Source organism: Ptychodera flava, chromosome 2 (genome assembly GCF_041260155.1).
Source record: "Ptychodera flava strain L36383 chromosome 2, AS_Pfla_20210202, whole genome shotgun sequence".
NCBI classification, from domain to species: domain Eukaryota; kingdom Metazoa; phylum Hemichordata; class Enteropneusta; family Ptychoderidae; genus Ptychodera; species Ptychodera flava.
In genome coordinates, this window is record NC_091929.1 from 19,152,285 (window position 1) to 19,176,698 (window position 24,414).

The window sequence follows — 24,414 nt, forward strand, 5'->3', positions numbered from 1 at the left end:
CTGCTGTATTATGTACAAAGAAATTTATGCTAACTTGCTAAATATCTGATTGGAAGCAAGGAAAATGAGCTAGAGAGCTATTGTGAATGGCACGAGAACAAAATATTGGTCACTATTTCCCCTACCAAATCGCAATAACCAACTAAACAACTGTGAAATTATGAAAATGGATATGGGGAGATAATTCTTGAACGGGGAAAAGGTTGCTCGGCTTTTGCTTTAGGTACACGGGAACTTCAATGTAATCCCTTGCGCATGTACATGGTAGTAGAACTAGGTATTAAGTTCAATTTGAGACTTACAGTAAGAGCGAGACTCCAGGATGGGACTAATGATTAATATGTGAACTACGAACTACGTGAAACTAAGATAATAAAGTGTTGTCCAGGACTTAACGTTAGCATGTAGCCTCTAGGCTAGGAATAATGATTACCACCTTGAGTAGAATGTCTGATCCGTTTTAATTGTATTTGTAGGGGTATTTGACATGTGTTCGAAGCTGAGCATGCCCTTTAGAGTGAGAACAAGTCATGCCAGACTACCAATCCCTTATAATGTATCTTGTGGCGCCACCTTTGAATAGGGTTCCCTTACGGCTATCATTTTAATATAAAAGAGAAAATATGTGGGTCTAAGTAATGCAGGAAATTAGAAAGTGTCTTATACCAACAGTATAAAAGAAAGAAACATGACATTGCATAGTCTCCCGTAAGACTGGTCTTCTAGCCTTTATCAAAGTCTCCAAATAATGTTATACAGCAACAGAAAGATTAAGTGGTGCCATTACAAATTAATTGAAGCTTCTCTCGCCGTGCATGTGAAGTTCGGTCTTAGTTGATGGCCTTCATTGGGGTCAATTGCTTGTATTCGCGCTAGCTCAGTCAAATAGTATCACAAGCAAATAACGCCATAAGAAAGAAATTAAATGTTTCCCTGGCATACAATACAAATCAAGTGTAGTCTAAGGCCATAGGCAGAGTTGAAATCGTGTACAAATAATACAAAACTTATTGAAAACTTATTACGAATGTGCCTCTCCGCTATGGTTTGCTTTGTGTCGGGGGTAATTCGACATTTAGCAATATTTTTGGTAGATCGGAATCAATTTTTCAGTGGAAGTAATTTGTGTTTTCGTTTCAAAAGCCTTTTACAACTTTTGTAGTTGTCTAAAAGTGGGGAGATGAATGGCAGTGTAGTTTTAGGGTAAGAGCATTATGTTAAAAAAATGTGATAAAACTGTATTAGAGAATGGCAAATCCATCGGAATGGGCTTTTTAGAATATAGAATATCCTTAATATTGAAAGAAGTGTGATAACATGGGGTAATGTAATGAGCAGACGAGACTATCTGAACCAGGTTAAGGATTTAAAGTGGCTTTTGTAGGAGTTTCCTACCAGATCAATGATGGAGGATCTTTTCGCGGAATCAATGATGCTTACAATCCAAATTGCTAAAAGGATTAATGTGTTTAATCTGATTAAGGAGCGTACGAAATTTAAAATAGAAATACATATAAAACAGTAGAGTGATGTAAACTAAATTCCTAACCTGGCCAATACAAGTCTTTAAGTGAGATCGATCATAGCATGATTCGGAGCATGCTTCAATTTAACACAGCGTAGAACATTCATCGACAGCCCAACCTTCACGTCGAACAGTCTGAATGACAAATGAAAGGGGGAAACCAATCACCGATGGAGAATATACAGTGAATCAATAATCTGATCTATGACGGAATCGTCTGACTCGTCCCCGGAGAAATTTTGGGAAAGAAGCTGTACCGTTCTTGTGCAAGAGGAGTGGAAGAGGACATAAGACTAAGTGGTTGGTCCGAATCGACGAGGCGAAAATTCACAATTATGGCTGGCAGCTTGAAAGAGTCTGTGACAGCTGTAAATGTACTTTTTGCGAATGTGTACCATTCCAGAGAATGAAATGAGCATATTTCCATTACAGCAGAATGACAGGGGATTAAACTAGCTTTATATTTTTGCGGGATTTAGGAATTTCTGTAGGCTCGCAAAACGCAAAAACAATAACAAGTTGTATCTTCACTAGGATTTTCCGTACAAAAAAAAACGTAAACGTGGATGGGTGTGAGAGAATAGCCATATTGGACGTTTTTTTATGGGTTTAGGGAGCCACAGATGGAGATCACGTCACCAGAGGACGAAAATACACATTGAGGTCAGTCTATGACAGTAAACAGAAATGTGTAACCTATGAAGGCAAGTCGTCAGATTAAGTACTTCATGAACGTTGCTGTAATGTTCATAAATATGCGTAATTTTCAAGTAGAAAAGAAATACACCTAATGCTTAATTAACAGTAATGATTACTGAATAACGTAGTTAATCAAGGTAACTCCTGAAAAAGTTCATCAAAAAATTTGCAATTTGCTTGATCAGCAACTAAGATTGCGAAAACCACATGTTTTTATATATATATATATATATATATATATATATATATATATATATATATATATATATATATATATATATTTAGAGGTTATAAACGGCGAGCGAGGGTATTTGGTTGCGGATATAAGACCTCTGGGGTGAAAATTAGCATATTTGGCGGGAAATAATCACCGAGCGAAGCCAAAGTTGGAACGAGAGTTGAGGAGCGCCCAGCCTCATACAAACTCTAAAAAGAACATTTCAGAACGCGCGCGCGTTCACAGTTGAATATTCATAAAAAATACGGTTACGCAACGCATCGATATCGCGATTAGACATCGAACCTGAAGAATTTTACTACCAAAAAAACGCTCAAAAAACTTTAAAAAATTATGTTGTTGTTACATAGCCTCCGCCGCGGCTGCTTACAGTAACTCTTCATTTGTTGGTTCGTCAAGCTGCACAAGACTAAAATTCAACAATCAAAATCAATCTGACGCCATAGATTTGTTCGACATTATGGCGCGTTTAGCTCTCAAGTTGGCGTTCGAATCTTGCCGGAGCTCAAAAATGTTACGCGGCGCGCAGGCCTTCTTGTTGAGAATATAAACCCCGGCTCCAGCCAATCAGATTGCCGGATTCCAGCTAAGCATATTATAATTTTATATATATATATATATATATATAATATATATATATATATATATATATATATATATATATATATATATATATATATATATATATATATATATATAAACTATATATATATATAAACTATAAATAAACTATATATATATAACCACAACATGGGGAACCTGTCATATTTTCAAAACACGTTTCTAGATAGATAGATAGATATATATATATATATATATATATATAATCGTTTTTTAGATATTTATTTTACATCGTTTATTTTGCCTTTGTTACTTGTTTCCGTGATTATTTAGTCGGTACTTATTTTTTTATTTTTATTCTGTATGTGTCTCCTTGTACTGAATCTTCGTTTTGTACAATACTTCCTAACATTATGTACACCTTAAGTACTTTTTTCAGAATGTAAGTTGTCATCCTCAGAATCGGGTATCGGTTTTTCAGCATGCTGTAGAGACACACCAAGAAACTGTATTTGATGCATTGCATAGAAATATTGAAAACATTATCAACAGTTGCAGCACCTGCACCATTACAAGGGCAACTTTTTGTTTTTAGGAAAATTTAATTGCATTCATACATTTTTAGCTTTTCTCGAGATTAAGTCATAAAATGCGGCTAAACGGTTCTAGATTTGTTTAATTATCACTAACATGAGAACCATTGGACGATATTAAAATGCTGGGAGGCATAATATTTTCAGGTCCACGATAGGCAGAGCATAACTTTCAAGTCCCCCCTCGACTACCCCCCCCCCCCAAAAAAAAAATTGCGAACCGCCCTGAATTCCTCCACTAACCCCCCCCCCCTCGCCATTTTTTGAACGAGGTCTAATTTTTGTGTACTTGTTTGGTGTTGAGGGAACACAGGGTTGATACTGTATCTCTCTCTTTTGATCATGTGTTGGCCTTTAATATTAATCTTTGAGGCCCTGATACGGCTTTTGCTGCTCGAGGTCGTACGGCGGAAGGGCCCGAGAGCGTGCGAGGGCCCGTACGCCGTACGACCAAGGCCCGCAAAAGCTGTATCAGAGCCGTAAAGGTTTTATCATATACCTTATGGAATGATAAATATGTAGTTTACATAATATTCACCATTGTTTAGGAGATGAAATGCGTGCGATATTAAAAATTCATCGCCATTTGTGTCAAGTTTTCAGAAAAGTAGTGGCCGCTTCCCGTCGCGGATTGACATACATAATGACGTCATTTGTTTACCCGCAGAATTCTTAAACGCGCAAAGCAATATGCGTACTAATACATGACCACAGAGATCCAGGCTGAAATCGAGGTGTAAGAAGGACAAAGGCGTGATGTCAATTTATTTACTGAACAGGCACGCACTTAGAATACATAGGATTTCATAGGTATTTAGAAATATAAGACGATGTCACCGTCGCGGCTCCACTGTCGCCGAGCGCAACTACGATCTGACGTTTTCCTAATCTCGCGCTGGCTTTGTGTACGAATGGAACGTTTGCGGATAGCAACGCGCGTAGCAACCAGAATCGAGGTAGTTCATGAAACGCACGCGATTGCCAATATTTGGGCACCGGACCAGGGCATGATACGTAAAAAAATGCACGGATGTGAGGGCGCTTTCCCCCATAGCTTTGCACAGGGACGTGAATGTAGGTATATGATAAGACTGTTTGGTATTGTGATTCTTGTTTGGCCCATCTTGTATCCAGCTATGTACGTTGTTCACAATGCTTGCTGTTAACACAATTCGAACTAATTTGGGATAATTGGACCTTCATATTTTTCAAATTTCTCAAAAGTGTTAGGTGCCGTATAGCTAAATGTTGCAATATTACAAATTACTCATAAAAACAAGTGCATAACTTAAAAAGAAAAGCAGATAAGCTTACATTTGAAGATTAAACCGACATTACATCACTATCCACTTATCCAAAAGTAGTTCCAATCGTGTTTGTTGCTTTGAGTGTTGTATAGTTTCTTGTAGATTCACTGTTTTAGGTATCCATCGTCATATAGATACAAGCGTAAATTGTCCCAACAATTATGTACGGATTAGGCAAGACACAGCTCAATCCACAGAAAATAAAAACATCAATGTCTGCAGAAAACAAAACATTACAGTGCTAAATTAACAGCGAATAAAATGCGACTAGAAGGAAAACTAACCAAACAACATGAAGAAAGGAATAACAGCCAACGACAACCTCAACGCAAAAACGATAATAAGAACGTAACGGTTACATTTTCATAGTAAGCGATGGTCACGGTAACCCCACACTCTCCGAGAACGAAGGACACAAGTTTACACGAAGACGAACAGTAAAAGACCTGTACAACAGATTGAAGACGTTCGGTAAATAGGTGAGCGAAAAAGAACAAGACAAGGTTCTAGCCCATGCAATGAATCCACAAGAAGCTGCATAACACTCCAGCAACAGCAAACGTTGTGAACAACGTGTGTACACACTGGATACAAGATGGGCCAAACAAGAATCACAATACCAAACGATCGTTTTAAAGGCCAATACATACTCAAAAGGGACAGTTAAACAGTATCAACACTGTGCCATGCATCAATACCAAAATGTACACTACAAACAAACATAACAAACATAAGACACATCAAATTGCTTAATAAACAGAGGAAGTCAACATCATAAGATGACATGGAAAAAGAGAAACATATTATGCATATCATGGCAACAAAAATTTCGCATTACACGAGAACAAAGCAAAATCAATATCGATACAAATAACAGTTTCGAATTCATCTGAATTTCCCCTTAAAAAACATAGAATACATTATACATCTCATGTCCAAGGCATGTCATCAACAACACTATCAGAAAACGGTGAGATACCAATCACACCTTTACATAAAGGAAGCGAAACGACATTCTATATACTAATGGTTACATAAAAATGCCTCATAATGAAGTCGACAACTGGTGATTCCACACAAAGTTTACAATAGACAACACACTGAAAAAATACAAAACTTTGACAGAAACGCACAACATAAAACATGATGGAGACCACATATCTCTATCTCTCAATGTAGTAAACACAATACGAGTTCAACACGACCTTGAACACAATAGAACAAAATTAGACATCCTAGCTTCCAGAATAAAAGAACAAACCTCCACTGGGACAACATAGGAATACATACAATCTGCCAATATACCACACAATTTATCCACTGAAGATGAACTTGAGACGACTGATGAAGAAAGTCTGGCAAACTTTCGAAACATAGAATGAAAGGATCGTAGTGTAGCAGGTGTAGTACGCATTCTCTTCACTCTGGGGTACAGTCTGTATTGACAGGCAGATTACAACTGTGTCTCGCTGTCACTAATCCGTTCTATACACAAGACAGTGAAACAAAATATACACTACCATACATTAAACGCAAACAACCAATATATGAAAGATGAGTGGAGCTGCTTTCCCTTTGCTTACAATGAAATTGCAAACTCATGACAATAATGTTAGAGAAAAGTGTAAATTTACAGACAAATGAAACATGGGAACATTTTCAGTTATTGACTGGCTATGAGGGCAACAGCATACGTCTGTACCCCGAGGGACTGTGAGTCACCCCCAAAAACAGACTGTTTCCCGAGGCCGTAGGTCGAGGGAAACAGTCTGTTTTTGGGGGTGACTCACAGGCCCGAGGGGTTAAAGACGTATGCTGTTGCCCTCATGCCAGTCAATATGTGTTTTGTAACACACCTCATCCGTAGCCATGCATAAGAACGTACTATACACAAAACTTGTCGTATGTAGGTCTATGATGTAATATGTTTGAGTGGTTCCGTAAGAAAAAGTTTTCCTAAAACGACCGCAATACTTCTGCAAAACGTTCAATTCACCTTTGGTTTGTAGTTTATGTCCGTATCGAGTCCTTGTTGGAAACCAAAGCATTCAATTCTTCTTCAGGAAGTAGGATAAACCAAGAAATTTCTGGATTATCGTTTCAATCGGCCGCAGACGACATCTTTGTTTACATTCCGGTCCGCGTTCGCGTCAAATATCGTTTTTGACGTCAGCGGGCATCATTTTTCAGAACTGATGCCTGGCAGGCAAAAGTTCAAACGAATGATGCCTGATGACGTCGTTTACGTGGATCAGCACAAAAAGAACGCATCCCAAGTGACTATCAATTGGCGAATTAGAATACAGACTGCGGATGAGGTGTGTTACAGTTTAAATATGACTATACGTTCACAATATCATAAAATGTATACTAGAGACTGAGTTCGCTTCATATGACTTTTTTGGCGTTTTAGCAACTACGACAAATATGAAACCACTGACTTAGGGTGTTTAAAAAGGCTCGTTTTATTTTGTGTCTCTTTTCATTAGTATCTATCTTACCATATCTCGTTATTTGTGTGTGCTAGGGTCGATGTTGTTTGTCTTTGTTTCTGTTTTCTTGTCCGGTGGTGCAGATAATATACATGATATAAGACAGTAAAAGTCTGTCCAGTAAGGAGAATTTTCATATCATCATTGGAATTCCAATGTAATAGGAATATACATTCTTCTGACTTTGTATTGTGTTTCGGAATTTCTCATTCAAGGATTACTTAAAACATAATATGTTCACACTTTTTATTGGTTGGTTTCCAATTTCGACGTGGCACGATTTGACATTGCAGAATTCAAATTAGAAGCATTAACTATTGTCCAATAGAACCGGTTGATACTGTCGCCTTCATACCACGTCACCATCGGCACGTGGCTCTCAAGAGTGAATTTAAGGCGATTTTCCTGCCTGTGCTAAAACTGTTCTCTGCCAGATTGTCAGATCAAGGGACTTTTTATCACACCTTGCTCACTAAAGAAGAATTGCCGTTTCAGAGGTGTGTTGAAGATACGAGTTTTGAAGATGTCGCCACTTTTAATTATCGTCCTTTTTTCGATTGCGTTGGCGTCCGTAGGGGAAGGCATGGTAAGTAAGATGAAAAGATAAGATTTGTTTCCAAGCAAATTGTCTTTAGAAATTGATCTCTGAAGAGTCAATCAGCCCATTCGGTATCTTGCAAAAAGCATCTGTATACAATAAAGCCAATTTGTCACTGTGATTTATAACTTCTTAGCTCAGGTCAATCCTACAGGGATCACATTTCCTCCTTCCAAACTCATAAATTGTAGTTCTGCACATGCTGGCCAAAATAAAAGTGAAACAATGTTCTTATTTCTTCAAACTGTTCTTTTTTATGCTACCGTTTGTTTCTACACAGAAGAAGGGACCGGAAAACCAAAAAGGAGGTAAGAGAATCAACATTAACTGTCTGCCATTTTTCTCAACTATAGATGCATACATTCTCAGAAATGTATTTAATTTCAGAAGAAGGAGAAATGACACGACGTTGACGGAAAAACGGGACGATTTACCGTTACAAACAGTCCTGTCATGAACTTAGAAAAGATAATGGCGAAAAACATGTTGATGTGATTATTCACATGTGATTATTCATGCAAAGGTTCGCATTTTTCGGCCACACGATATCGTTCTGCTCCTGCTGTTGGTTTGTCACCCTTGTCTGTCTTTGTATTATTTTGCCTTTGTCTGCTTTGTTTGCTATTCTGTGTTTCAAGTGGAAGACAAAGTTGCTACAGAGGCATATTCAATAGTTTGGATACTCAAAAGATTCAAAAATCTATTAAAATTTCACCGTGCGACTCCCTGGTACTCTGAATCAAGCTTGAAGGAGCTATTGCCTGTCAATCGGCACAGCATTGCATGTACTACATACTGGAGACCTAAAATGCACAAAACATCGTCTGTCACCGTACAGGTTTTGTTTTAGCGCGCAACACTTCAGTATCACTTCACTCTGTAATACAATTCCGAATACGATTAAACTGACCTTAGACCAGCATGACCACGTTCACAAGTTCTTGAAAATAAATTCGATATCGATAATCATAAGTGTTGGCTGATGGAAAAAACGAATTATCAAATTTGATCATTCTTTCTTATAAGAGGCGATGTTAAAGCCGTGTTTCTCATAGACACTACGGGGAAATGCATGAATACAGTAGTACTTTAAAAAGTCGAGATTCTGAAATTTTACATAGAAAGGTTATTTTACTCGAAATTGCAAAACAAAACATTTTTTTCCTGGCAAAGGTCCATTTGAGGTTATTGTCATAAAAGAAATTAAGTGCGAGAGTTTGTGTAAGTTTATCTCAATATTAATTGGAATGTGAGATTATATGAACCAAACCAGCAATTTTGTTTTACGTTATTTTCTCATCCATCACTCGGCACTTTTCGGAAAAGTGAAATCTCTAAAAAAAACATTCGCAGAAATTTGACTCCGACTTCGATCATTTTGAGAGAAAAACGCCGTGCTTGTGTGTGATATATATTCCATGGGAAATGAAATGGCGTTTCGGCCCAAACAGAGCGGAGGTAATTCTTCGACGTTTTCAAAAATGTTTAGAGACATGCACGGAGAAAAACCCTAATATACACATATATCGATTTTGTATTTGAGGAAAAACATTCAATATGTGTTTTTGTCTCTAAGGCTCTCTACGTATATGTCTGTATGTCTCTCTCTCTGTGTATATGTCTTTGTGTTAGCTAGCAGCTTGAGCTGGGTGGTTTTCCTAGTCAAACAACAATATCTTACAATATCTTAAAAATGTTGCATTGCTATGGAACGCCCTAACTGTCGTAGGCCGTGCATTAAATTATGTGATGTAGTGCAAGCGTTATGTTATGTGTTCCTTCCATTATGTGATGCAGTTTTGGCAATATGCCATGTAGTCTTTGCACTTTGTCGTATTGACGTGATTATGTTCTTAAGTTTTTCCATTACGTCATATTAACTTGCCATTATATGCAGTTATTCCATTATGTGGCGTAGTCTTTTCATTATGTGGCGTAGTCTTTCCATTATGTGGTGTAGTCTTTCCATTATGTGGTGCAGTCTTTCCATTATGTGGTGTAGTTTTTCCATTATTTGGCGTAGTCTTTCCATTATGTGGTGTAGTTTTTCCATTATGTGGCGTAGTATTTCCATTATGTGGTGTAGTTTTTCCATAATGTGGTGTAGTCTTTCCATTATATGGTGTAGTCTTTCCATATGTGGTGCAGTCTTTCCATTATGTGGTGCAGTCTTTCCGATATGTGGTGTGGTCCTGCCATTATGTTAAATGCACCACCTAATACAGCTACGGTGTTTCATACATTGCAACATTAAAACGTGCCTATAACCCAGCAACAGAAGATATCAATCGTGATACAACATATGAGCTTCAACACTGGCCTGAAAGTGTTACATAGCTGATGACAAAATCCAAAGAGAAGGACGCCTATTCAAAATGAATCTACCAAAGACTTTAAAGTATTACATTGCGGTTGTGTCAGTGAATGTCCCAGGATGTATTTTCAAGGCAAAGAAATACACATTTTGATAGACTGCGCAAAAATTTGATGAGACGGGATTTGGTGAAAATAACTTGGAATATACTTAGACCTCAAACATTGATAAAGAGGACGTATAAAACAGAAATTGAATTAGTCTTAATATATATGGAAAGAAATATTACAGTACACACAAATTTTTTCAGCACGTTCATTTCTGATAACCGTCTAGTATAGAACATGTGTTGATATCTTAAATCTCTATAAGCCTTCCCTGTACTAATCGCTCTTTAATTACAAATCTTGTCCAAAAACTTTAAAATTTTGAGAATAATCCAATGAGAAAAACAAATAAAAAGTGATGAGAATTCAAGTTTTGAATAACAGTGGCGATATTTCTCATTTACAAGTGGTTTTCTAATTTCTATGTAGGTTTCGACAACGACGACGATGACGACGACGACGACAACGACGACGACGACGATGATGACGACGACGACGACGATGATGATGATGATGATGATGATGACGACGATGATGATGATGATGATGATGAGACGACGATGACGACGATGACGACAACGATAACTTGTCGGTCAGCGCCGAGTGGGACACTTGTGTGACAAAACAAATAAGGGTTACAATCTCTGGCATCGATACGCCAACTGCATCTGTAACGGTCAAGATTAGTGAAACAGATACTGGCAAGCAAATAGCCGATAAAACCATCAATGCTGGAGCCCCAGCGGGGTCTGAAAGCTTTGTAGTTGGGTCTAATGCAGTCGATTATACCATCGATTGGGTAGATAACACAGAAGGCGCCAATCCGAACAACAAAGGAAGCTTTAAAGTACGCAAATGTGAGTACACTGTCGTTTCTGTGTATGTATGTATGTATGTATGTCTGTCTGTCTGTATGTATGTATGTATGTATGTATGTATGTATGTATGTATGTATGTATGTATGTATGTATGTATGTATGTATGTATGTATGTATGTATGTATGTATGTATGTATGTATGTGTGTGTGTCTGTATGTTTCCACGTATCTATCTCTGCATTTGCTATCTATCCATCCATCCAGCTATCTATCTTTTATAACCATGACCGAGTCACAATTTTTGCAATTTGTAAACATTTATACTCCCCAAAATCGATCATAAATTCAAATATTGTTGACCACCCTTGTCACCAACGAAAAATGAATTCCCTCAGTATTTGATGTTGCGATTCGTGGTTTATTAAAATTTTTGCAACTATTAGCCCTTGCTGCCTTGTTTTACTATCTTTGCTTTTGTAGCTTTGTTTCAAGGCGATATGATGAATATCAGGTGTACGTTACACGGTTGACGTTGATTACCATTTACACTAATACAGTGATTAACATAATTTCAATCTTTAATTCCAATTCAAGGCGGCGGTGGCTGGGGCGATCCACACATGCGTACGTTCAGTGGTACGAAATTCAATTTCCAAGGGCGCTGCAGGTATACCCTTGTGAGAGACTGTCGGACGAGTGCGCCCTCTTTTGACATCTCTGCAGCCTTTCGTAGGCGCGACCCGTATCAGATTGATTCCCCAACCAGGATGGTAGAAGTGACTGCCAGAGTAAAGGGAGGAAATACTTACACGTTTCTGGAGGATAACTCTATTCTTGTAAGTGAAAATGCACCGACATTTATAAACCAGATAACATTGACGAAATATTTCATTTAATGTACATTTAGCTGTATATGTTTGGTACATAATCCGTTTTAGCTATTGGTCGATAGCTGTGGTGTGTTCGGACGGGATTGTTGCCTTTTATGGGCTGGTTGTGACTTTTACGTTTTTAATCCCGCCACCACAGCTAGTGTGGCGGGGATAAAAATGTAGAAGTCAAAACAAGCCCGTAAAAAGCAGAACTTTTGCCAAAACATTTACTCACATCTTGATACTGAAAACAGAAAATGTGGAATTCTTGGTGGGAAGTATGAATGATTCACAAATAACGTCAACATTTTGAACGCGAAAAAATGTTGCTTGTCTTTCCCAAGCTGTTAAATAACTTCTTCATTGCCACTGAGTAATTTCGACCCGAAAGCTAGTTCAGGGTTTGTAACAAGGGATTGTTCTTATACAACGCTGTGAGGCATTTTATCTGCGTCTTCTATACTTCAGGTCGATGGTCGCCAAGTTCATGAAAGCAATTTTTATCGGAGACAACCATGGACATATTGAGGCTGACGGCCATAGTGTGAACCTACATCTAAAGGAAGCCGACCTGGCTCTGACTTGGATCGGAAAGAAACACGAAGCCTCAGTATCCATCGGCAACTATGACTTGTCTGGGAAGCTGTGTGGCATGCTGGGAGACGGAAGCTCAGTTAGAGGTCATGACCTTGTCAAGTCTGATGGTACCAGGACTTTCAACACAACTGAGTTTGCAGAGAGCTGGGTGATCCCAGGAAGGTGTGTTAATAATGATAATTACTCATTGTGTCTGCTGAAGCAATGGCGCTTTTATGAACCTGGCGCGTCCAGATGAATCAAATAAGTCTTCACTAAATCTAATCACTTCGAAATACTCTACAATAGGTGAGAGATCTCTATTCATGGACTATTTGATTGTTGGAGGCTTCGGTGAAAACCAAAACGTGTTTGACGAAAATTGCTAGAAATTGTTGTGCAGCCTTTCTGATTTTTCTGGCTTTGTCAAAAATCAAATACTAACACGATTGGAACTAATTTGGGAAAATTGGATGAGAATAATTATTTGGAAAATGTAACGAAATCAAAATTTTTACAGCTGAAATGTTACAAAATGATAAAATAGTGTAAAATTTGAAATATTGTTCTCATCGGACAAAACAACGAAAACACAACGATTATTGCATACCTCTTTCATCGGATTCATTTTTATGAAAATAAGCTCATTTTTGTGTAAATGTACCGAAGAAACGAGACAAAATGCTTAAAATTTCTCTAATTGACGTATTTTGAGTCAGGGCACATTTTAAATGCCCCTGACTTTTTCATGAATTTAAGGCTTCATAAACATAAAATTGAGTCAGGGCACATTTTAAAAGACCCTGACTGACTTAACTGTTAATTAATCGAAAAGCTTCATTTTGGTCGAGGAAAAATGACAAACTGACATTATTACTAGTGTTTCAGTAATGAAGAAACTACAGACAAACTCTCATATTTTCATTCAAATGTGAATACTGTTCACAGGTTTTGAACAATATTGCATTAGATACTATCATTCACTGATTCTTACTCATAAGATTTAAACAGTATCGTAAATTGTGTATAAAATTTTAAAGACGGTAAGCAAATATGGTGTAAAATTAGAGAAATTTTCTGAAATTCTTGAGAAATTCTGCCAATCCAATTATCCCAATTTAGTTCCAATCGTGTTTACTATTCATGTAGCCAGAAGTTAGATAAGAGTAGAATTGTAGAAGCATGCTTTCTCCGCCGAAACTCTGACAAAGTAAATTGTTTTGAAAAAAAACAGAAAATATCTATCTATTTTCTAATCTAACTGTATCTGCGAAATTATGTAGTGGTAAAACCATCGTGTGTGTGACTGACAAAATCTTTTAAACTTGAAAGCACTAAGCGGCAATTCGATATGATGCCACATAACATTTTCTGAAGCTCAAATGATCCCAAGATTTCCATTGTGTCTTTTTCATTGCAGTTGTGAGTGAGAGGAAAAGAACGGATGTTTGAGAAATTTGAGACGACCATATGGACAATTTTCAATGCTGGATGCAACCAGTATTATATCTAATTCATGCAATTAATTAGGCTCTATTCAAATGCTTTATTGTCTGCTCAATTTGGGAATAGTTACCTAAGGCTCATAAATATTTGCACCAAGATCTTATCATAACACCAGTACATACAAACGTGTGAAAAATCATAAACGAGTTATTAAACGCCTTTAAAATGAACACAGCTGTTGGAAGAAAAAAACTGCCTGAAATGACCTTGCCGAGCAACCGGGACCATATGAATTATGAGTGTGTCTTTCACCAAGGGTTATCACAATCGTTGATTTAAGTAGTCTTTCTTTTCACTAAGTTATTTATAGAAGATGGGTCGATGTCAAAAATCTCGCAAAATTAGCTTTTTAACTTGCCATGAAGGAGGCACTGCATGCCATTTTTACCGCTGTGGTCTGTAATTTACGTCATATTATGGCACTAAATATCACATTATCCTATTAAAGTTGCATCTTATCCCTGCCAATGGTCGTCATGTCGTACCTCAGTCTTACAAAAATCAGATAGTTTTAAATACTGGTTTGTTTTTGTACTTTGCCTTTCATGGCCGATAGCTGTAACTTTTTGCGATTTTTTTTCATTAGTAACTCACGTTCTCACACACGTGAGCTAATGTCGTAGCGATGTCTGTCTATCTGCCCGTGTATGTGAGCGTGTCTGTCTGTTTACACGATGACTCAAATTCGCCTGAACGGATTCAAGTCAGATTTGGTAGACAGTTAGGTCGAACAAAAAGTTGTGTTGTTCCGATAACCCGACCCATCCCTTTTTTACCTGCCGACCCTAAACTACGTAAACACGGAAGTAAAAAAAGAAAGAAAAAAAAACGTAAAATGACGCGTTCGTTACTTGGCATTTGATTTTTGCTTGAACGAGGATATCTTTTTTTTTTTTTCCTTTTATATCTATGATACATTTTTCTGGAAATGTTGTTGCCATTGTTTGACCGCCCTGAACCCTAGAAAGATGCGTATTTTAAAATGAAAATATTTTGGGGGAAAAAAATCCTGCCGACCTACCTACCCTATTTTTTGAAAACGATGTTATCGGAACAGCACAAATAATTTTTTTTGCCTTACCAGATGCTAATGGCAAGAACCGATTAGATTTTGGTTAGTTTGGTTTGCACATTAATGAAGTTATGAATATGTTTTTCATTTAATGCATTCCTATGGAGACAGTAATGACAGTGTCGACATAAATAAAGAAATACTGCACAAAATTTCGTAAAACCTTTCACAGATGACAATCTCAGAACATTATGATGATACTGTGAGTGTCATGTCAATTATCTGCTCATTTGCATATTTAGGGAACTTTTGTAATTAGTGATATAACTCAGAAATTCCTACAACAAATGTGATGATACCTGCTACAAATATTGATCTGATAGATATCTGATTTTACTGAGAAGCATTGGGTAATGTCAAGTTAATAAATAGCTAATTCGCATTTTCAATGAAGATTTGTGATTAGTCATATAACTCCGAAATAACTGTACCAAATTTGATGAAATCTGCTGCAGACACTGACCCAGCAAATATCTGACTATGTTGAAAAGCATATAATTGTGTGAAGTTAAGCGTTCATTTGCATATTTCATAAACGCTTTAATTAGTGATATAACTCTGAAATTATTGCACCAAATTTGGTGAAACCTGCTAGAGATATTGATCTAATAAATATCTAGTTGTCGCGTGAAGCACTCAGCAGTGTCAAGTTAATGGAGGGTTATTTGCATATTTAATGAACTCTGGACTTAGTCATATTACTCAGAAATTACAGCATTAAATTTGAAACGTGCTACAGACGTTGATCTGATAGACATCTAATTGTCAGATGAAGCTTTTCGCAGTGTCAAGTTAATAAACAGCTCATTTCCATATTTAATGAAGTTTTGCAATGAGTGATTTAATTTAGAGAGTACTGAGCGAAAGTTGATGGAACCTACTATATATGATGATCTGGCAGATATCTGATTGTTCCATAAAGCGTACTACTATGTAATGAACCTGTTGTAAACCAGCACATTCAGTTCAGATGTGACTTTTAATGTAAACAACAGTTTCTGGTTCTACTTCTCACAGCATGTTGAGATACGCAGTATTCAGCTTGTCAACTCAGCCTACAATGTGTAGGCTGTGTTGTCATTGTTATTAAGTGAATTCTGGTACGGACTAGAATTCAAATGTAAACAACGATAGGTATTTGACAGTGCATTCTACACATATAGACGCTGTGTTTCAACACGCTTGGGCGAGGGGTAGAACAAGAAATTGCAAGTGGCACACAGAACAAGAATAGTTTTAAAATATCATCAAATGGTAGAGCTACTGTCACTTTAAACATTCTTATATTGATTACTATCTTATTTATAAAACATCATGTTGGTTTAAATTTGTAGAGAAAATACTTTTGAAGAAGAAAGTGAACACTTTAGACAGGTATTTCTATGGAAATGAAAAAATCACCATCATACTCATCCATAATCCAATATTACTAGGTCAGAATTCGTAAAACACAGTCAATTGTTATAAACACAGGCACAAAACAGCACAGGACTGATATTGACGTATAACCCCCACCACACTTGAGAGGTAAACCATGGACATATGGGCAGGTCATCCACCATGATGAGTGAAGGTCGTGCACAGTTGAAACAACCTGAGGTATGGTAAGACTGAATCGAGTGCAGATCAAGTCAGCGGCACCTCTGTCTCCTAATTTGTAGAAGCTACAAAGCTAATACCCTTATCATCAATACCTACCACTTCTGTGAACGTTGAACTCTGCTGACAGTGCGAAGCAAAGACGGGCATTACAACTCTCAACAACCTGCACAACCAAGATTAGCCCTGCGAACAGGTCTGTGTGTTCCCGGCGTTATATGGCCTCCACCACAGCCCTGCAACGGTCCACAGAGATAAATGGCGAGATTCAAAATGGCGATATCCATGGGTAAACAACTTGTTGAGTACGTTATGTTTCAGAAAACGAGCGGTTTTGGACGTTAGGAGAAGTTAATCGCATCTTTTCTGGGGTCGGTTAGGAGGTAAATGTAGGCAGGGAAAGGATTTTGCCCCGATAGAGTAGAATTTCGGCCGAAAAAGACCGTTTTTTTCGTTGCGGTCCGGATCCGGACCGCAGAGTCGCCAGTTATCTCCATAGACCTTTGCAGGGCTGAGGTGGAGGCCGTATAACGCCGGGAACACACAGACCTGTACGCAGGGCTAAACCAAGATTAATATCAGTAAAAACACTGATGCATCACCCCCGACAGGGCAGCAAACAACCAGTCCATGACAACGGAAACTGAGCAGATGACGTCTCCAGCCAGTCAACAAAGTAATGCGCCTGGTGGATAGAGACAAGGACCACAGTCACTTGTGATCGCTCTATTCCGCTCTCGGACTATGCGCCCATAGACGTGTGTACATATGCCTGTTTTCTCTAGCATATGTGCACACGTCTATTAGCGTAGAATAGATCACACGTGACTGTAACTAGGACTCTCAATTGTTTTCCAAAATCATCCTGGTATACCACTTGTACGGCTCATTTTAAAGCTCATGCAGTAAGAACTATTTTCTCATTCGCATTTTTCAGTTTGTACCGTGTACAGTTATCTTGAATTGTGGTCATTTCGTTGAACAACCAACTCCCTCCTCTACTCGAGCGTGTGCATTTCGACATTGGCGATAACTTTTGATACGCTCTCGTTACTTCTGTTTTATAAAGGTAATATGCGTCTCGAAAGTATGAAAGACATAAAATTTTGCTCAAACTTTCCATAATGAAAGTTTTGATAATTCTGTTACCAAAGCAAGAACAAAAATCAGGGTTACCGTGCAAAATTTAATACCTGAGGGACAACAGATTACCTAATATTTCCCGATATTTGAAATTCAAAATGGCCGCTATTCCTGTGTTAACTCTATGATGAAAAATAAAATTTTCGATTTACGAAAAACTCAGCCGGTTAATTGTTTGCTTTCACTAAGAGTTTTAAAATGAACTCCTACAAGTAATGGATCACAAGAGAATTGATAAAATTTGAATTTCTGTCCCCGAGGAGCGTTCTATCTTAATTGAATACATCTTCTTCTATCTGAAGAACGTTGAAATACCAAGCGTTAACCTTTCCTAGGCAATACATTGTGAATGTTGTTATTGGCAAATGAATGCCGGTTCGGACTCAATTGCCGCTGTCAACAATGACATTGCACACTGCACACGCACGGCTTATGTTGACAAGTTGAATCATAAACAGTGGGTCAGAACACGAGGCCTTTCGAAATGACTTTGAGTGTGAAACAAGTAACTTTTTTGACAAAAAGAACACAGATGCTGTAAAATACACCAAAAGTTACAGTTTAAAGATACGATTAGCAATGCATCTTGATAAGAGTGAAGCAGGTTAAAGCTCCCTCTCGATAGCTTCGCTCGGCAATGCTATGTCATCATGACAGATAATTCATGGTTTAAGTCTAGTCGTAGAGCATAACTTTAAACCATTACGATGGGACAAGCGATTTCATACTTAGTACTGGTTTCTGTGGTATCAGTTTTAAGGTAGTATGCGGCTCGAAAGTGAAACACTATGCTCAAACATTCCCAAAGGACTCTTTCCACCATTCTCTTTCTAAATCAAGAATGAAAATCGAGGGGGGGGGGTCACCGTGCAAATTTGGTACTTCAGAAACAAATAGCTCAAAATTTACAGATACTTGAAATGTTCAAAACAGCTATCATTCTTGTGTTAACTCTAAGGAGAATAATAGAATTTTCGATTTTTCGAAAAATTAAGACGGTAATTTTTTTTTCTTATACCAAGAACTTTAAAATGAGCGCCAACAAGTGGCAGATTAGAAGAGAATTTTAAAGTCTGAGAGTCCGAATATCTTTCCTAGAGGCGCATTCCCATAAAAAGCCCATAATACTCATCAACCACGAGTGTAAATTTCATTGCCAGTGCGAGATCGACATGACATGTACGACTACAAAACGTTGCCTTTTGATGCAGCCTTTCCGTGTAAATATTGTCTTCAACGAGTAATTATGTAAAGGGCCTAAATTTAGTTGACAACAAATACAACACGCGACATATACAGGGTGTGGGCGTTTCATCAGGCTGTAGTGACTGAGGAGAAGAAACCAGTAGAAGACCAGACTAATTTGCCATAAAGTTAACAGTTGTTATATTTACTGTCCCTGTCTTATGTTTTGCATTAGTAATTTTTTTCTAAAAGTTCGCCTGAGGGGGCGCTTAACGTGATGATGCGAAAACACTTAGCATGAAAGTGACACGGTCACGTGCTGAATAAGGTGTTTCTGGTTAGCTTTTCTTTTCTGCTTTTTCTTCATCAGCATTCCATCTTTTTTCCGAGCTATTTGTGACTGATTTGTTTTATTGATGTTTACGAACTCCCCAGAGTTCCCATCGCCACGATAGCAAATGGCCAATGAGAGAAGTAAATGCGCATGCGTATTGCATTGTTACAGGCAGTCAATAGGAGGATTCTAACCTTTTCTAGCCGAGACGATGTAAGGTCACTGTAAGGCCTGTAGCTACGGTAGCTTTATACGAAAACAAACTTTCAGGTAGAAGGTTGCGAACTTGACTGTGTAAGACGTCACCGCCATTGTTTGTTGCAGGGAAGCTATTTTGACTTCTTCCGATGATTAAAATGGCGGCAGCATTTATCTGTAAACCCATATCCTTCAAAACCAGCTGGTGCATAATGGACCCTTTCCACAGCTCCAGCCTTAAGTCAACAAAGCGGGATGGTAAAACTGGAATTATTACATGGAAATATTGGTTGACGGAGTTTCACATATCTAGCCCATTCATTGTTTTTTTTTCTGTGACAATGACTTGCCTGTTTTTCCAATCCAGCAAACCTACTGATCACAGCTAATTCTATCTTTTAAAGACCGTGTTTCAGTAACTAGAGCAGATTCATTATTTAATTCACTCGTACGAATACAATTACATGGAAAAAAGACGAATAGGTGTGACCAGCATTTTAAAAGATTGTTAAATTGTAGACCTCGCATTCATTCAGGCGTTTAGGACTGATATTAGAACCCTGAATTTTAGAAGGTCGGTTTAAAAAATGTTAATTAATATTAGACATTACAACAACACCTATAAGCCAATAGCTATTTTTATAACATGCTAATAAACATTCAAGTGTCTTGTGGTTCAAAATGTTTTAAGCATCTCATGTAAACTGAAAGAGTTTTTATCGTTTTGTTAAAGTGGCTTCGTCTAATTTTTTGATTGAAGTCAAAAAGGCTATGTGAATGCCAACGATAAATATTAGATCTTGCAATAATTGGTGAATCTATTAAAAACACTAAGTTTTCGGAGAAGTTTGCGTTTCCATTACCCACTGCGAAGGAAATTGATTAAACAATTTGTATTTCGATGAATTTTTGGGTTCGTCACCGGTATTCATTTTGGTCTAGGAGGCTGGGCAAGTTCGAAACTCAGTGAATGAACGGCGTGGTACAGGTTGTTGCCTTTTGGCGCACGCCCTTTTTGTTAACTTTCTAGTAAAGAATGAGCATGACAACACATAAACCGAAGTTCTGAGACTTGCGTCCTAAAATCAATCCTTTTTTCTCTATCTCTAGCACTCTGTCTATTACTTAAGCTCAAATTTTGCATATTTGCATTAACATAAGTTGCATAAAGATGTTACAAACAAACATTGCCACTGCGAGTTGTCTGATCGGCATGAAAGTTATTGTTTCGGGCTGCCAAATAGATGTAACGGAAATTGCGTCAAACGGATTTATTATTTTAAAATGTCCATAGAAAATGCTGTTACGGTTTCTACTGGTATTAATCACCCTACAAAGCTATTTGTTTTAGGTAAAATAGAAACCACAGCCCATCTGTTAGTTATCCCAAGGGTATCTTATTTTTTTCGAGTTACCAGCTGTAGTTTCAAAACGCTGTCTATGATTGGTCTGTTTCCCTATAGCTTCAGTCAGACCTTTATTTTATTCCTGACGTCATATCTTTAATAAATTTTATCTTCTTGTATAATCCACGGCCCGATTCCAAATTGTCATAGGTCAACTAACCTTTCCTCGTACACGCGTGCCGATTAGTTTATGCTCTACAGATATACACAGAACTGTCGCTACCAATCAGCTGACAGTATAGATTGCTGAAGTTATCTCAGCTACATGATACATTGCTGAAACACATGTCATTATATTGGGCAAATGTCTGTGTAGCATAAATGTTTTTTGTAACTCTCTATTACAATATTATTTTGTCACATTGCAACTGATCTTGCACAAAGTTCCAAAGAGGTGTATGTTGAAATGTAGCGAGTGAGACACCAGATCTATCTTATTTTGGACCATCATAATTTTAAGCATGTTCTTATTTTAAGAACTGAAGCAAATAACTTGAAAGTAAAGCCGTCTTGGAGGAGGTACGGTGAGAAGTAATGTTAAAGAAGTAAAGTTTCCTATGGACCTATTCTAGATTACAGAGCAGTATTACATAAAGTACGTTTTAACCCTTTCACCACTATGGTTTGTCCCAAATCCATTGTTTTCTATGGTAAAGTTGGAGCTCTACACAGGGAACTGGGGGTGAAAGGGTTCAACACTTAGTCGAATATTTGTTTTTGAGCCAGCGGTTCAAGAACGTATCTTCTTACCTTCACATCACGAAGTTTTGTTGGTTTTAAATTCAAGCGCCCCCAACCCAATCTGGGAAAAGGAGAGGATTAATTATTTTGCTCCAATCCCGATGGTGATTTCCATACGTTTTGGAGTGAAGTGTACAAGTATGGCTTCTATCTGTTTAGCCGAATTCATGATCCCAATAGTATACCAGATGCTGTCTAAAAGTAGACATGTGAAAATACCGATTGAACCGATTAGGATCAATAAAGCTAAAAGGATTTTGGCTGACATAAAGTGTAGAAGAAGCAAACTTGGGGGAGGGGGTGTAAATACCCTCGTATAGCTTTTCGGCAGATGCCCCAATCTACGGTAGCTCCTACCTTACCATTTACTTGTCGTATTTATTTATCTTTTAACTCGACTTCTCCAGCTGTGAGTTTTCTGTCTACAAATATGACTCTATCCAACGGTTGTTAAAAATGTTTCATAAAGCTTAAACACATATAAACCTATTTGTCTCGCACGTAAACCTTCCTATTCCGCTAACACAGGTCTTTAATAAGTGAGATTGATCACAGTATGATTCGGAGCAGACTCCAATTTAACAGAGAGTAGAAATTTCATCGACAGGTCAATCCCCCGTCAAACAACCTTCATGACAAATGAAAGGGGGAAACCAATCACCGACGGAGAATATGTAACGAATTAATATTATGTGATCGATGACGTAATCGTCTGACTCGTCCCTTGAGACATTTGGGTAACTGCACCGTCCTTGTGTGAGAGGAGTGAAAGAGGACATAAGACGAAGTAGTTGGTCCGAATCGATGAGGCGAAAATTCACAATTATGTCTTGTAGCTTGAAAGAGTCTGTGGCAGCGGTAAATACACTTTGTGCGAACGTGTACCTTTCCAGATAATGTAATGAGCATGTTACCATTGTAGCAGAATGGCAGGGGATTAAACTAGTTTTATATTATTTATTGCAGGATTTTGTAATTTCTGCAGGCGCGCAAAGCACACAAAAATAACAAGTTGCCTCTTTTATTGAATTTTCCGTATGAAAAACTAACGAAAGCGTGGGTAGGTGTGAAAGAAACAGCCATATCGGCCGTTTCTTTAAAATCGGTTTTGGGGGCAACAGATGGAGTTTACGTCATCAGTGGTCGGAAAGACACAGGAAGGTCAGGCACCGACAATAAACGTTAGAAATATGTAAATGATCAAGGCAAGTCGTGCAATTGCGTGTAAGTACTCGATGAACTTTGCCGAAATATCCACAAATCCGCCTAATATTTTGAAGTTAAGATAAAAAGTGTCGTCAATTTTTATGGACCTCAAAACTGATTTTGTAAGTCTTATTCAAAGATTGAGCCAATTTCAAGAGAGAAAACACTTTCTCGTTCTTATGTTGTTATAATATGTGCTCGTCTATGATGATTTCCACAAAACATAACAGAGATGTATGCCTAATGTTTAATTAACAATAATCATTTACGTAATAACATATTTAACGAAGAAAACTCTTGAAAAATTGATCAACAATGCGCTTGTCCGCAAATCTGCCAAATATATATATATATATATATATATATATATATATATATATATATATATATATATATATATATATATATATATATATATATATTATATATATACATCATTCACGGCGTTTTCAAAATGTCAGTCTCCTACACGTGTATTTTTTTGAAGTTCGGAAAAAAACTTTCAGTTAATTTTTGAGTACGCTAAATCGAGCAAATTTCACCTTTATCTTGCAATTTCCAAGCATACTCAGATCTGTACATCATATCACTCTATATAGATGTACGTGAAGAAGTCTGTCTGTAGAGCAAAATGTTATACGCAAGAATAACATCAAAGTATAGACGAAATCTCCAGACTGTCAGCGTGTTTCTTCAACGTTTTTTTCACTTATTAATTAATTGCATACTCCACTAGGGATCTCATGTTCTGCAATATTGTTATTATGTATAAGAGAGAGAGAGAGAGAGAGAGAGAGAGAGAGAGAGAGAGAGAGAGAGAGAGAGAGAGCATTGTGTTTTACTTCGTATATTTTTGCTTATTTTGTTACTTGTTTGTGTGATTTAGTCTCTACTTCTCTGTTATTGTTCTGTGTCTCCCTTCGTGTACTGTATCTTTGTTTTTATGGTATTCTAATATTGTGTTAATTTTAATTTTCTTTTTCAGAATGTAAGTGGTTGTCTTCAGAATATTACCCATAGGCCTTAATTCTGAAGTATATTAAAAAGAAATAAATACTAACATGCTAAATATCGGATTGGAAGCACAGAAAATGAACCAGAGAGCTATAAATGCACGAGAATAAAATATTGGTCACTGTTTCCTCACCAAATCGCAAGAATCGACTAAACAACTGTGAAATTATGAAAAGGGAGATAGGTAGGTAATTCTTGAACGGGAGATAGGATTTGCTCGGCTTTGCTTTGGGTACACGAGAACTTCAAATGGAATCACTTGGGCATGTAAACTGTAGGAGAACAAGACATTAATTTAAATTTGACACTT

The 24,414-nt window shown here is 37.5% G+C and overlaps 1 protein-coding gene across 3 annotated transcripts; it reads left to right on the forward strand.

The window, feature by feature from the left end:
• Positions 1-7,796: 7,796 nt before the first annotated feature.
• LOC139116157 (uncharacterized) lies at positions 7,797-14,674 on the forward strand. Of its 3 annotated transcripts, XM_070678723.1 has the most exons (6): positions 7,797-8,001; positions 8,294-8,321; positions 10,864-11,291; positions 11,847-12,088; positions 12,593-12,883; positions 14,121-14,674. In XM_070678723.1, the coding sequence occupies exons 1-3, from the start codon at positions 7,939-7,941 to the stop codon at positions 11,052-11,054; spliced, it is 282 nt and encodes a 93-aa protein (XP_070534824.1). In that variant the 5' UTR covers positions 7,797-7,938; the 3' UTR covers positions 11,055-11,291; positions 11,847-12,088; positions 12,593-12,883; positions 14,121-14,674. The 3 variants fall into 3 exon arrangements, with proteins under 3 accessions (XP_070534824.1, XP_070534808.1, XP_070534815.1); XM_070678707.1 differs by lacking the exon at positions 7,797-8,001 and having other exon boundaries at positions 8,124-8,321; XM_070678714.1 differs by lacking the exons at positions 7,797-8,001; positions 8,294-8,321.
• The last annotated feature ends 9,740 nt before the right edge of the window (positions 14,675-24,414 follow it).